Source organism: Malaya genurostris, chromosome 3 (genome assembly GCF_030247185.1).
Source record: "Malaya genurostris strain Urasoe2022 chromosome 3, Malgen_1.1, whole genome shotgun sequence".
In the NCBI taxonomy this organism is placed as follows: domain Eukaryota; kingdom Metazoa; phylum Arthropoda; class Insecta; order Diptera; family Culicidae; genus Malaya; species Malaya genurostris.
In genome coordinates, this window is record NC_080572.1 from 202,264,537 (window position 1) to 202,279,151 (window position 14,615).

The window sequence follows — 14,615 nt, forward strand, 5'->3', positions numbered from 1 at the left end:
TTTGTTATGGCGTAACACTTGTACTAAACTTACATTTACCTAAATTTTGAGGTTATCACTCGTTACCCAAAATTGGGGAGATGCACTTTAGTTGACTTTGGGTAGGTTTTGATCCAAAATTAGGTAGCGGATGGTGAGAGTGCAGATATATAGATATTTCAGTATTCTACTGATTTCCAAGTGCATTTGAAAAATTCACTGAATTTCATACGGATTTTGCAAAAACATATACTGATTTAATACAGATTTTTACGAAAGTTGGGGTTATATTACAGAAGAACGTGATCAACCGATTCGACAATCGGACGTGATTGGTTAACTCATTGAAAGCCTGCGCAAGTTGAACTCAGTTGAGCAGAGCTGAAAATAACGTTGCTTGAGAAAAGCAAATCATTTTAACTGTGCATACTCACACACTCAAAACTTTTCTTTGCATGGTCAATAACAAAGTCGGTCACGACCAAACGCTACATCGAAGATCATTTCTTTGTTATGGCATAACATTTGTACTAAACTTACATTTTCCTAAATTTTGAGGTCATCAATCGTTACCCAAAATTAGGGAGATATACTTTAGTTCATTTTGGGTAGGTATTGACTCAAAATTAGGTAGCGACTGGTAAGAGTGCATGCTACTGAGGAAGAGAAAGAATGTTAGTCCGATAATCGTTGTTTCTATACAGTTCAAAACAAATCCTGTGATTTTACATCTTATAAGATGCACATAAATAGAGCGTTGTATTTCACACAAATTTTTATTCAAGAACATGTAAAATTGTGTGATTTAAAAATTACATGGCTTGAACTCGAACGAAATAAAAAACCACAAAGCTCATGTCTGTTCATTGAATAATTGATAAATATAAATCCATACAGCGGCACTTGGTAGCCGAGTGCAAATTACATTCGGAGCGTGTAAAATTCTGTGCGAGTGGAATATTGCGTCATTTGAAAAATTAAGTAGTTGTGAATTGTATCGTTTGTAGAATTCTGTCACCTGTAAAATTCATAATTTTTTTCTGTCTAGAGACCACGGCATCTCCACGAGTATCTCAGGATAGATGTATTAGTCTAGGGATGGAGGAAGATCTGGGATATGTTTTGGTAAACAATACGATCTCAATAGGAAATACGGGGTACGAAATTATAAACTTCTAGAACTCGTAAAACTACAGACAGCCGGCTGTCAGGAGATCTGGAACATCACTCATTTGTCAATTTTTTCTATTTTTGTCATTGCGATGACTAAGTAATTCATAATATATCGACCGAGTGAGCTGTTATAGAATAAATAATGAATGCTCTAAAACCAATATATTCAAATAAGTTTATCAGGAAAGCTGGATACCGGAAGAAATCATTGGCTTTTCTTGTAAAAGTGTAATCTAACTAAAAATCTACTATCGGTTATCAAGAGTGAGAGGGTTAATGATATCAAATGTTTTCCTTTTATTCATTCGACATATCACAAAGCAGTGAGGTATATTTTTTGCATTAATAATATAGTAATTTTTCGGTGAGATGACTTTTCTTAATCAAATTGTAGTCCTAAAGATTAGATAATATATAGATAATAAATAAAACGAAAAACGAACTTCGTCAGGTAGAATTATTCTTAGATACTAAAAAAATAATTAAGAAAGAGGTCTCTCTAAATATTAAGAATAAATATTTTTAATACGTATGTTGAAAGAATGAATAATTTAGCAAAAAAAAACAAATTTGAAACACTTAAAAAATCTGGTAATCGAAATTGGGAAAAGAGAAAACTGGTAATCGAAATTAGGAAAAGAGAGCAACTGTCTCAGTACAAAGTATGAAACAGTGTTAAATTTTCTTACATATTTATCTAAATTTTAAGTTCTTTCAAGCGAAATCCTTTTTCAATGAACACTGAAAACTGAGTCAGACTTTTTCGACGAACAATGTAAGAAAAATTTACACCAAAATTTCATTTATGATTATTTTTTGTACTTTGTTTCATAATTAAAAATGATGAAGTTTCCTTCTTCGACCGGGATGTTTTCTCCTGGATGTATTTAGACATTTCAAAGAGTGCAACAAAGATTGGCATATTGTCGCAAAACTGAAATGTAGTGCCGCGGCTTGTTTAGAGAAGATGCTTTCAGCAAGAGCTGTCAAATCGGTAGGAAAATTTCAAATTACTCTACCTTTTCAACGATTTCTTTTGAAAACGGGCAAATTCATTTGAAAAATCATAGTAGAAGTTGAAGAAAACGTTTTTCCTCTGAGGTGGTAATATTGATCTTAGTTCATTGTGCGAAATCTACCGTTTATTCAGAATAGAGCATTAAACCTGGCTTGATACCATTTTTCAAATGCCTGGAAATATCAAATAAAGTATCCAAAATAAATAGTACTCGATCGCTGTATATTCTAGTACTCGAGAAATCAACATTACACTGGTTTCTGTTTAATAAAATGTTGATCCGAATAAACCTAACCTTACCCAATTTCACACATTTCTGAAGATTTTCGATTTTAAGCGTAGTTTACACTTAAAAAATAGTAGTAATCACTTTGAAATCGATTTTCTTCTACTCCGAGTGTACGTTTATTGCTGATATCTATTCGTACTATTGAATAAATGATAAAAATGTTTCACTATTGCCGATATGAAAATTTCCGAAAGAATCCTCCTTTTCTTGGTTCCATTTTTCATTAGCAGGTGTCGCTACCGGTAAATTAGCTTTGCGACAATGTGCCAATAGAGATAATTTACACTAGCTCTTACATAAATTACGCAATAATTGATATGCAAAAACTGATGGTAAATAAATTATACGAATTTATACTGATTTTTATTTCCTCTACCTCTCATTTTATATACTTGATAGAATACGGAAATCCAGCGCGCACGATCTGGCATCGCTGGTAAGAACTGCCCCTTAGCCAATTTGTTCTGATTCCTGATTTCTCGGTTGACTTTTCATTAGGGCGTATAAGCAAGTGACAGTTTCTCTTTAATCACTCTCTCTTTCGATTATTGTGATGTGATTAAAAAGATTTTCTTTGATTTCACTACACTGTTTGAAAGTCGAAAGTTTCGGGTATCATTTTATGCGAAGAGTTGAGTGATAAACGTGGAAACCGCTTGGTAATTAATAGAAGAGAAAGTAAACAAAGAGAAACTGTCACTTGCTTATACGCCTTCATAAAAAATCAACCGAGATTTCGGGGCCTTAAGTGCCGTAAGAACTGACCTAGAGATAAATCAGCTGTTTTTCAATGAAGAGCAAATCTTACAAAAGTAAACAAACCGAATTTCTCTCACCTACCAAAAAATGCTGCAAAATCCTACAATTTTGCCTGAAAATTCAAATTCTACAAAAATCTCAATCTTAGTAATTCAAAGAACTATGAAGGGCTAAACTGTCATTCCATTTGTTTACGTAAGTTTCGCCCCCCGTGTTCTATGCCAACAAACAGGGCGAAACCTCAATTGCTAGTAAGGAAGGGCGAAACTATTTATTTTCTTTGTTTTAGATGGTTTCCGGACCTTTTACTACTGGAAATAGTGAATGAGATGATAAAATTACCCGCAGATTTGTCTTAGTCGCGGGAACGAACCCATTTCATGAAAAATGAGAAACTTCATAATTCACAAAAGGAAGTATGAAAGTAAACAAATCGAAAAAAGACGAAACTCTGTTTATGTTGATTTATTCAGTAGATATAGAAGGAAAGTGGTCAAATTTGCATGCCTTTTAAAGATAAACCAACAGTTCATCGACTAATACAAAATTTATCTGAGAATATACGATTATTTTTTAATAGGATTTGAAACCAAAGTCGGAACATTCATCGACGTTTTACTCCATTTGCAGTCAATGTTTGGTTCGCCCTTCTTTGAAAAATACCTGAAATGGAGAACTGAAAGTTGGCGAAAACGGCTTACTCAGCGATTCAGTTTCAAACTCTCAAAATTTATCCTTTTAGCGAGGTTCTAATTACATGTAAGGTGACGAAAATGTGTATAAAGCGATGGAAATTATTTCTAATAATTTCTAAGCACGGAAAAATTCGTTTTTGAAGTGCAACTCTAGCAAGCCATGCGCCATGGATCGGAACAAATGGTAATCGGATGGAGTAATGTCCGGTGAATATGGCGGGAGTGGAAAAACTTTCTTTTTCAACATTTCCAAATAAATTTTTACGACTACACACACACACACACATATATATATATATATATATATATATATATATATATATATATATATATATATATATATATATATATATATATATATATATATATATATATATATATATATATATATATATATATATATATATATATATATATATATATATATATATATAATTCCATAAAGAAATCCTTCCTGAATACACCCTCATCTAACTTTTTGTTTATTTTATCTTATTATTGTATTATCTTATCCGATTCGCAACTCTTTTTTTTTTTAAAATTCGTCCATAGAAATCAGTGTTGAACATGCTACTAAAATGTTTGATGCAAATACTGGAGATTTAAATTTTTGATTTTCCTTGTCAAATTTTCAAAACAAATTTCTTGAATAATAAATTAAAAGTACCTTGGACACCAAAGCTTACTCCTCAGTTCCACATATTTAGTACCTACCTGGAAAGGAAAGAAAATAAAGTTTTAAATAATTATAGATATTATTGCAAAGTTTTATATTCAAATTTCTGCTGTTATAAAAAGCCTTATTTTAAAGAGGTCGGTGTTGAGAATAATATTCTGTTGTTGTAGTCTAATATTATCAGTATATCGAATAAAATTTGAATATCTAACACTTGTGAACTATTTACAGCGAAATCAAAGTGCGTCCACACTTTCTGGGACAGTCTTTACAGCTTTGAGACCTGGACTTTCTTGACGAAGAATCAACGCACATTTAGTGTTTCCGAGACAAAAGAGCTTCGAACCATATTGAAGTTTATCGAAGATTAGTTATAAACTTTTGAGCAACAAAATAAAAATGGAAATATTGTGAAAAAATTGAACATATCACTATTTATTATAGCTTAACATACAAAAGAACGACTTGTCAAATCAGTCATAATGTTCGTTTCGATGGAATTCCCGTACTACAGATTTGACACTTATCATCAAATACGGCAAATGCCACTAAACTTTTTTTTGACGTGAATACGTCATACTTCACTATCAGAAAATTTTACAAATTAGTCCTTTTAAGAGCCATAAATGTTCTCAAAAAGCTATAAGAATTATTCAACTATTGAAAGTCACACACGTTTCTCAGAGATGACTTAACCGATTTTCACAAACTTAGATTCAAACGAAAGCTTTTATAGCCCCATACAATTTTCTTGAATTTGATTTGCATCTAACTTCCGGTTCCGGAATTACAAGGAAATATGTGCAAACTTATTAAAAAAAATGCACACTCAATTTTCTCGGAGATTTCTAAATCGATTTTCACAAACTAAGAAGCAAATAATATTCTTGAAATTCTTTAAAAAGTCCCCGAAAAAATAATCCAGATCCGACTTTCGGTGAATATTTTCAATTTCATGACTATTTTTTCATAAGCGATAGCGAAACGAGGTGCACATTTTTATAAAACTTACTTCTAAATTCATCTATTTGGCAGATCTTGTTAGTTAGTGAGTTATATAAAAGTACTACTACTCCCCGGTTTCTGCTTCCGAAACCACCGATAATAGTGAAGAAAATTTCCAAAACGGAACTCACTTCGATTTCTCAGCAAAGGTTAAACCGATTTTCACGAATTATGGTTCAAATTAATGCTTTCATTGTCTTTAAATATACTGTGTAATTTCATCCTGATGCGACTTCCGGTTCCGAAATTATAGGGCGATGAGTGTCAAAACATTCTAATCGTCATTCAAAATGACGATGCAAAACTAGTAAGCGACGGTACGTGTGGCTTTGTTCCGTTCGCAGAGTGCTTTGTTCAATTTCGTGCAGGGTTGCCACGTTTAAATCTATATTGTTAAAGTGGAAAAAATGCAAATTACTAAATCTTTTATTCATTTTGTACCTACTTGTTATTGGCCTTCTCATATAGAAAGTTTATGCAATCTCTTGAAAAATTGACTAGTTAAAATTGGCCCGGAAGGCTAAGTGTTCTATATTGTTCGACACAGTTCATCAAGCTGAGCAATGTATGTGTCTATGCGCGTATATGTCAAATAATGTCACTCATAAAATAAAAGATCTCATAGTCCCATAGGTTGCTATTGAATTTCACACCGTTATTAAGAGCGACGATGCAAAAAAGGTAAAAAAGATTCAATTTGTAGGCTATATTAGTTACTTACTAAAAGAACCAACTTCGGCTGGTTCCAAGCTCCCGGTTCCAGAAGAATCGGAAATAGTGGTCAAAAAAGTTTAAAACGAGACTCACTCAATTTTCTCAGAGATGTTTTGATCGATTTCCACAAACAGGCTCAAATAAAAGTTCCTATAGTCTCATAGTTTGCTGTTCAATTTCATCCGAATCCGACTTCCGGTTCCAGAACTATAGGGTAAAGTGTTTTTAATCATTTAGTGCGACGATGCAAAATAAAGAAAAACTGTTATTAACTTGAAATAACTGTTTATAAATTGAAAATGTTATGTTAGCTTATAGAATTTCTTATTTTAATCAAGATTGAAAAACAAAATTTCTCCACAGAATCTTCTGGTGATATTTTTGCAAATATAAGTAATATGAGAAAGACATCATTGCACCACTAGGTGGATTAAAAAAGGTTTTTAATTTCAGCCATGCTGCATCGAACGGAACATCCTCTTCTCGCTGATTGTCAGCCACACCCGCATACGCATGGCTGCCAGATGGCTGACTAAACGCTGCCAGCTGGAAAAACATGGCTGGCAGACATTCTGGTGACCGACTGCCTCACCACTGCCAGATATACAACTCAAACGATACAACCGCATCCACCAGGATTTTTCCACATTGAAATCTTTGACATTTTCAGCGTGGGTGAGAAGATGAAAACGCTCGGGTAACTTAGATACTTTGTTTTGTCAAATTTAATTTGACAACCGTCACTGAATCAATTTTGGTAGCCGTCTGGTGGCCATGGCTGCCCAGGTAGCCAAAACGCTATGCGGGCAGTAGCACATTCTTGGGGAACTTGCTGTGTGCAATGAACTTCACCTCGGAGCTCACTTCCCGCGTGGTGAGATAAGTCTAGTAGTTCATCAACACCGCCAGGTCGCGATTTGCCGGGTAAATCGAGTTGACCGTTTTTGCCATCAAGGTTAGAGTTCGACTGATAGAGCTGTCAAATTTTGTCAGCCGACTCATGGGTTACTATGATTGATGCTACATGGGTAGTTTCGTCAGTGCGGGTCAAGGTAAGTAGTTTTCATTTTTCGAAAATGGCACAGGTTCAACGATCTACCTAACAAGGTTACGTAACGATCGACATCAATTAGAGTAGGAAACCTCATGAGTCATCTATATGAAATGTTATAAACCTTCATTTATCGATGATATAATGCACACTTTATCGACAAATCAGATTCAGCAATCCACAGTTAAATGACATCATAATACCTGCTCAGTTTATAACCAAACCGAAGTGATTAGAATGTTCGAATTCATCAATCTTATCTTTTATTTGAATGCTTGATCCATATCGATCTTTCAGTTGACTCACAAAGTAGTGCAGTTTGATTTGGCTCTTCTATACATTATTTTCTATGAATTCAGTATTAGTAATTAATAGTAATATTTACGAAAAAATTTCATGCACTTACATCGGAATATGATGATGATGATGATGGTCCACCCTCATACCCCTACAAAGGTGTGAGCAGAACGAGTTATCTAAATGATAATTAATATTTTTGCACATATCTTAACCAGTAAACAAAATAAAACGATCTGATTAATCTAGCAGGTATTGATTCTTCTTCAAAAGAACGACTGACCACAAAATAACATTCAAATATTCCGTATTTACTATCCAGGTTTAATCAAGAAAATTTCCAACCCGGGAAGATCCTTGATCACATCAGGAATCGAACCCGATATCGTAAGCAGTATCAGACAGTAATTCACCTGACAGCTACGATGGAGTAACAAGACTGCGGATGGGCAGAGCCAAGCCCAATTCCATCAAAAACTGTCGATCCCAATTAGTTTCCCGAATCTATTCCTTAAATTATTAATCAAACCTTGCGATCAAGGTCAAGAGCAAACTTAACACACTGAATGCTAAGGCTCTTCGGCCAGTCCTATTCGCTTTCCAAATAGTCACTACCTGCTTCGCGTGCGAGGCTCAAACGTTTGTAGACTGCTCATTATTTTTAACTCTCAAACAAACTAAAAATCCATCATCATCATACCGAACACAGTAACTTAATTCGTCTCACAATAATACATATAAACAAAAAGAAAAGGAAAATACAATCTTCGTTATACGTAAAAATAAATAAAAAATCTAAAAAAATTGAACTAACTAACTAAATATTTGCTTACAAAGTGGACTTTATGTGTGAAATACATAACTTTTTGAACTCCACCAATGTCGTTGCGCGTTTGATTACTCTTGGCATCGAATTGAAAAAACTTATTCCCTTGTACAATAATGAGTATTGCGATCTGGCTAACAGAAAGCTTGGTGTTCTAGCATCAGATGCATTTCTAGTATTGTACCTATGCAAATCAGTTCCTCTTTCAATTCGATCACACAAATATCGAGGCAGCATGCCATTTAATATCTTGAAAATAAATACCATGGTTAAGTAGTAAATTCTCTGTTTCACTGAAAGCCATTGTAATGCGTTCAGTAGAAAACCTGACGAGGTATATCTACTACATTTTGGAATTAATCGCATGATTTTATTTTGCAGTCGCTGTAATCTCAAAATTGGTGTGTTATTAGCAAGAAACAGAATGGATGGGCAAAAGTCAATGTGTGGTGAAATGACTTTTTTATACAAAAGAATCTTACTATGGGTCGTTAAGTCATTTTTCAAACGACATAATACACCATACTTTTTGGCAATCTTCTTAATGACGTTATTGATATGAGATTTGAATGTTTACTTTTCATCAATTATGACTCCAAGATACTTCATTTCTCTAACGCGATCAATAGTTTCACCATCAATTTCCACATTGGCGTCATGACCGGCGCTAACAGAAGAAATAACATATATTTAGTTTTCGCGACGTTTAGTTTCAGTTGCTTAAATTTTAACCATCGAACCAGCAAACTTAGATCCTCGTTTAAATGTGCAACAGCTTCATTGAAATCTTTAGCCGTAATGAACAGAACAGTATCATCAGCAAACAAATTTATATCACAGAAACGTAAGACTCGCTTCATATCATTAATATACATAATAAATAGAATAGGACCTAACACACTCCCCTGAGACACACCAAGTGAATTACCGAGGGAACTAGACACTACATCGTTAAAAACAGTCTTTTGATATCTACCACATAAATAATTTTCAAACCATTCATGTGCCATTCCCCCGATGCCAAAACGCCGCAATGTCTGCAACAATAAAGGTCTTGAAATTGTTTCAAAGGCTCTCTTCAGATCCAAGAACACAGTAAAAATACTCTCTTTGGCTTCGATTTTCTCCTTCCATTTTGCCAATACTAGGTTCGAAGAGTGACCCTTACGGTATCCCGATTGTTCCGGTATTAGCAAACTGTTAGAGTTCAAATAGTTAATCAGCTGATCTTTAATAACAAGTTCCAGAATTTTTTCCAGCGTGTGCAGCATGTTAATGGGACGGTACTCCTCGGCTTTATCCGTTCCAGTAACCTTGGGGATAGGAACAACCAGAGATTCTTTCCATACTTTTGGTACATGCCCCGTGTACAACGATTCATTTACCAAATCCAGTAGATCGTGTCCGATAACATGAAAGCAATCCTGTATCACTTTTGAGTTTACATTGTCAATACCCGTCGATTTTCCCAAATTGAAACAAATATTTTTCAATAGTTCAAAAGTGATTGGTTGAAACTCATAAAGTCTACAATAGTTATTCATCGGCTGTGTTATTTCAATAGGCTCACCTACCAATTCAATACTTTGATTGATCTGCTGAACACTATTTATGAAATAACTGTTGAACTTTTCAGATACAATTTGTTCTGTGTGCTCTTCTATACCGTTAAAAGTTATGGTTTTCGATGCACTATGTGTAGGCTTGATCAACTGTTTGAGAATTGAGTTTGAGAATACAATACCTAAATTCAAACGCAGAGTATAAAAACATGCAAGGTCAATTTCGGAATTTATGATGACTCCTACTTACAGTGTTTCCAAAACCGAAAACTAGGAACCGGTACAGCGAGAAAAGTCTGAATGGTCATCAACTAACAAAACGTATATTTTGTACCATTTTTATCACATCAATCATGTGAGAATTAAAAAATTAAATACTCAACATTCAGCAAATGCAGAATAGATTTTGACAACAGCCAATAAGACCATCAAAGCTTTGATTTAATTCGAAGTTCGTGATGAATGATGAATTTACTTCCGATACTTCTAGAACCGGAAATTGAAAATTGATATGGTGATATAGTTACTGTAAGTTTGATTGATCCTCAGCAAACGAGAGCTGCAAGAAACTGAAGTAGTTGTGCTTCGTTTATAATTTATATTATGCATCGTCCTTTAATTACAGAACCGGAAGATGAATCCAGATGGAACTCAATAGTAATTCATAGAACTAAGTTTATAAAAGTTGGTTGGGTCGTATTAGAACTGAGAACCGAGCAAAACAGAGTGCATATTTTTATCACATACGCACAGACAAACATTTGCTGGTCATGACGAACTGAGCCGAATGGTATATGGAACTTAACTCTCCGCGCTAAGGCAGTAGAGTCGATTTGTACTGTGATTTCAGAGCCTTTCTACCTGAATGAGAAACACAAAGGGATTTTTTATTATTACGATTTAGTATTGCTGAAATGATACGAGTTCTTTCATTGACTTCATGGCCGAAACAAGGGCGCCATCCAGCAATTCTTCTATTGTAGATAGCTGCTATCGAAGGTGATTAACTGATAATAGATATTGAATAATGAACTGTAAGTGTACTAAATTTTGCCAGAAATATAATCGGTCAGTCTTGCACTACTGTTGAACAGAAGAAGTTTCACGTTGGAGCCATGTGGAAATTGTTAATCTTGACATTGGGCTTGCTAGCCGTCGTAGCTGCTACAAATAGTCAATGTTCCAACAGAGACAATCTCGTATATTTACCAGACAGTGCTCCGGAAGCTTGTGGAAGGTACAGAAAATATATTATGATGTTGATGTATATGTCTAATGATTAAATTTAAATTATTTTAGCTACTTCGTCTGCTTCAACGGCATCCTACAACGATTTGAATGTCCCAATCGAATGTATTTCGATGCAACAGTTAGATCATGTGTTGAAGGGCTTTGTAGAAATGGCAAAGATATCAACGAAAATTTTAAACTAACAGATGAACCTGGTGAGGAAACTACGACAGACTCCACAACTACACCAGACACCACAACTACACCAGACACCACAACTACACCAGACACCACAACTACACCGGACACCACAACTACACCGGACACCACAACTACACCGGACACCACAACTACACCGGACACCACAACTACACCAGACACCACAACTACACCAGACACCACAACTACACCGGACACCACAACTACACCGGACACCACAACTACACCAGACACCACAACTACACCAGACACCACAACTACACCAGGCGCCACAACTACACCAGACACCACAACTACACCAGACACCACAACTACACCAGGCACCACAACTACACCAGGCACCACAACTACACCGGACACCACAACTACACCGGACACCACAACTACACCAGACACCACAACTACACCAGACACCACAACTACACCAGGCGCCACAACTACACCAGGCACCACAACAACGACTGTAGCGCCCATCGATCCCACAGAAAAGTGCCGTGGTGTGGTAGTCGGCATTATGAAGCATCCGGACAATTGCTATCAGTATTTCGTCTGTTTGTTTGGCTCGGGAAGATTGGGAACTTGCGACGAAGGCCAAATTTTCGACACCAGTAATTTAGTTTGTGTTGCCGGTGATAGGGACACGTGTAAGGCGAGTAGGTTCTGGGATCACTAAGATGATGTTGACAAAATAGTTTAGAAAAAGTAGTCTTGTGATTTTGCGAACTACAGCTATACAGTACTAAGAAATTGTAAGGAAAAGTGTTCAATTGAAAAGTATAATAATAAATTTTTGCATACAACAGTTATTCGGACTTATGTATTTAAGCAATGCAAGAGTAGTGTCCACATCACACACGCATATTTTGGTTGATATTCAATGAAGCACTGAAGTCACGTACCCAGAGGGGCCCCTCCCGAAATCAGAAACAGAAACGAAAAACCTGTTTTAATCCACCTAGTGGTGTAATGATGCCTTTCTCATGTATAATATTCTGGTATTCTATTCAAAAATTTTCTCTTCGATTTTTGAAAGAAACCAAGAAGTTGCTTGTGAATTTACTAGTATAACAAACAGAATGAAACAGTGCTTTGCAAAGGTCAATCTTAAGAAAAGTGGATTCACTATCATTATGCACTTCCGGCACCGGAACCCAAGAACCGGTATAATCGAAGTCGGTTCGTATGGCCACCAACTAACATGACGTACAAACTCTACTAGTTTTTATTCAAATTTTGACATTCTAGATGAAACTTTATTTTTCAAATTAATGAGAACTGCTTTTTCAAACGGAACTTAATTGATACAGTCTGTTACATAAGAGCGTGGTCGCGATTACTCGCGATCGGTAAAGTGGAATGGTGTGATTATATTTTTTTAACACAAAAGGCAGTAGTGTCCTTCATGCAATGGGAGAATAAACAGCTCACAATTGTTTTTCTGTGCTCGCACCCGATAGGTCCCACAATGACCCAAGCTGCCGCGGCGAAATACATGCAAAAGTCGAAACAGTTTGTGAGTAAGTGGGTGAATCGTTTTAAAGAGGTAAAAAATGTCGACGACTTTCCAAATCGCGGTTCTGTCGGTGTACTGTCGGAAAAAGACGAAAAAGTGATTTGTGACCTGTTTTTGAAGAATCCGACATCAACTTTGCACGAAGGTGCTTCAAAATTGACCAAAAATGGTTCAAATATATCGTACGGAACTGTTTGCAGACATTTGATGAAATTTCGAAGTACTTTGCAAAAACCAATGTTTAGTGTCGATGTGGTGTCGTGACCTTGAATTGGTGTCGTGACCTTGTTACACGCTAGCAAGCTTCAGTCTATGATAATCCATGAACGGTGACACACGGTTTTTGCAAAAAAAAAATCTAAAATAATTTGAAGAGCTTTGTGCAGTTTTCGCTGTGTAAAACTCGCACCAAACAAGTGTAAATAAAGCTAGCATTTGGGACTGCATTGCGTTCGAGAAAAATGTTCGAAAAGTGTTTAAAATAGTAGAGAATTACACACTTTGGCCCTTCTGAAAGCCGATAATGAATCTAGATAGCGGCCCTAATTACCAGTATCACTACACGGTGAAAACCAAGTGAAGTGATTGTGACCCTTGTTATCGGTATCACTTCACGGTGAAAATCGAGTGAAGTGAATGTTGGTCCTTATAACGGAAGTCCCTTCAGAGACAAAATTTATTTCTTGGATGAACTTTATCTCATTATGAACATAGCGTCACCAACATTTTGTTGAAAAAATGAGTTTTTTCCACAACAGTAATCACTTCACCATGCAGTATCACGCATAATAGGTAAAATCAAGTGAAGTGATGTGAGAGTGAAATGATGTGAGAGTGAAGTGAATGTGGAAGTGGAAGTGAGAACGGTAATACGGGCCAGCGTTTTGATACACAGAAAAAAATTATGAGTTTTATAGGTGACATAATTCTACAAACGATACAATTCATAAGTAATTCATAACTTTTCAAATGACACAACATTTCACTCGCACAGAATTTTACAGGCTCCTAGTATGCACTCGGCTAGCAAGTGTGACTGTATGAATATGCACCATTTACCAGAAGATACGTGCTTCTGTGGTTCAGTCGATTAACTGACTTGCTTTATGATCTTATGTTTCTCCGTTCTAATCGCGCAGTTTCTATATCGATCTTTTGGTTTTTATTTCATTCGATTTTAAGCCATATTTTTTAAATCACACAGTTTTACATGAATAAGAATTTGCGTGAAATACGACGCTCCATTTATGTGCATCTTATAAGATGTAGAATCACAAGAATTTTTCGAACTGTGTAGTTTCTTTCTCTCAAATATTGAGATATATTGAGAATATTGAGAGAGGCTCAAACTTACAAATTACATTGGAATGGCGCCTTACTTCCTGGAATACAAACGTAATCATCAGTAACCAATAATTCCAGGATTCCCAAGCCATTAACGGTACTCAAAAGTAACGTAAATAACTTATTTAGAAAACTGTCTTAAACTATTTCTTCGAGATTCGCCTTCGGCTCATCAGTGCTTAACGTAGTTCAAATTGATCTGCCATCTCGTGCCTAGCAGTTCAACTTAAACCGCTAAGCAGACGCAAAGTTTGCACTACTTAGC

The 14,615-nt window shown here is 35.6% G+C and overlaps 2 protein-coding genes across 8 annotated transcripts in view; one reads left to right on the forward strand and one right to left on the reverse strand.

Moving 5' to 3' along the window:
* Window positions 1–14,615, reverse strand: part of LOC131439196 (PTB domain-containing adapter protein ced-6) — a 153,942-nt gene that overhangs the window by 96,291 nt on the left and 43,036 nt on the right. The gene's annotated exons all lie outside the window — the stretch shown is intronic.
* Window positions 11,002–12,288, forward strand: LOC131439198 (integumentary mucin A.1-like). The gene is made up of 3 exons (XM_058609939.1): window positions 11,002–11,043; window positions 11,102–11,281; window positions 11,344–12,288. Exons 2-3 carry the CDS (start codon window positions 11,160–11,162, stop codon window positions 12,164–12,166), a joined length of 945 nt encoding a protein of 314 aa, XP_058465922.1. The 5' UTR covers window positions 11,002–11,043; window positions 11,102–11,159; the 3' UTR covers window positions 12,167–12,288.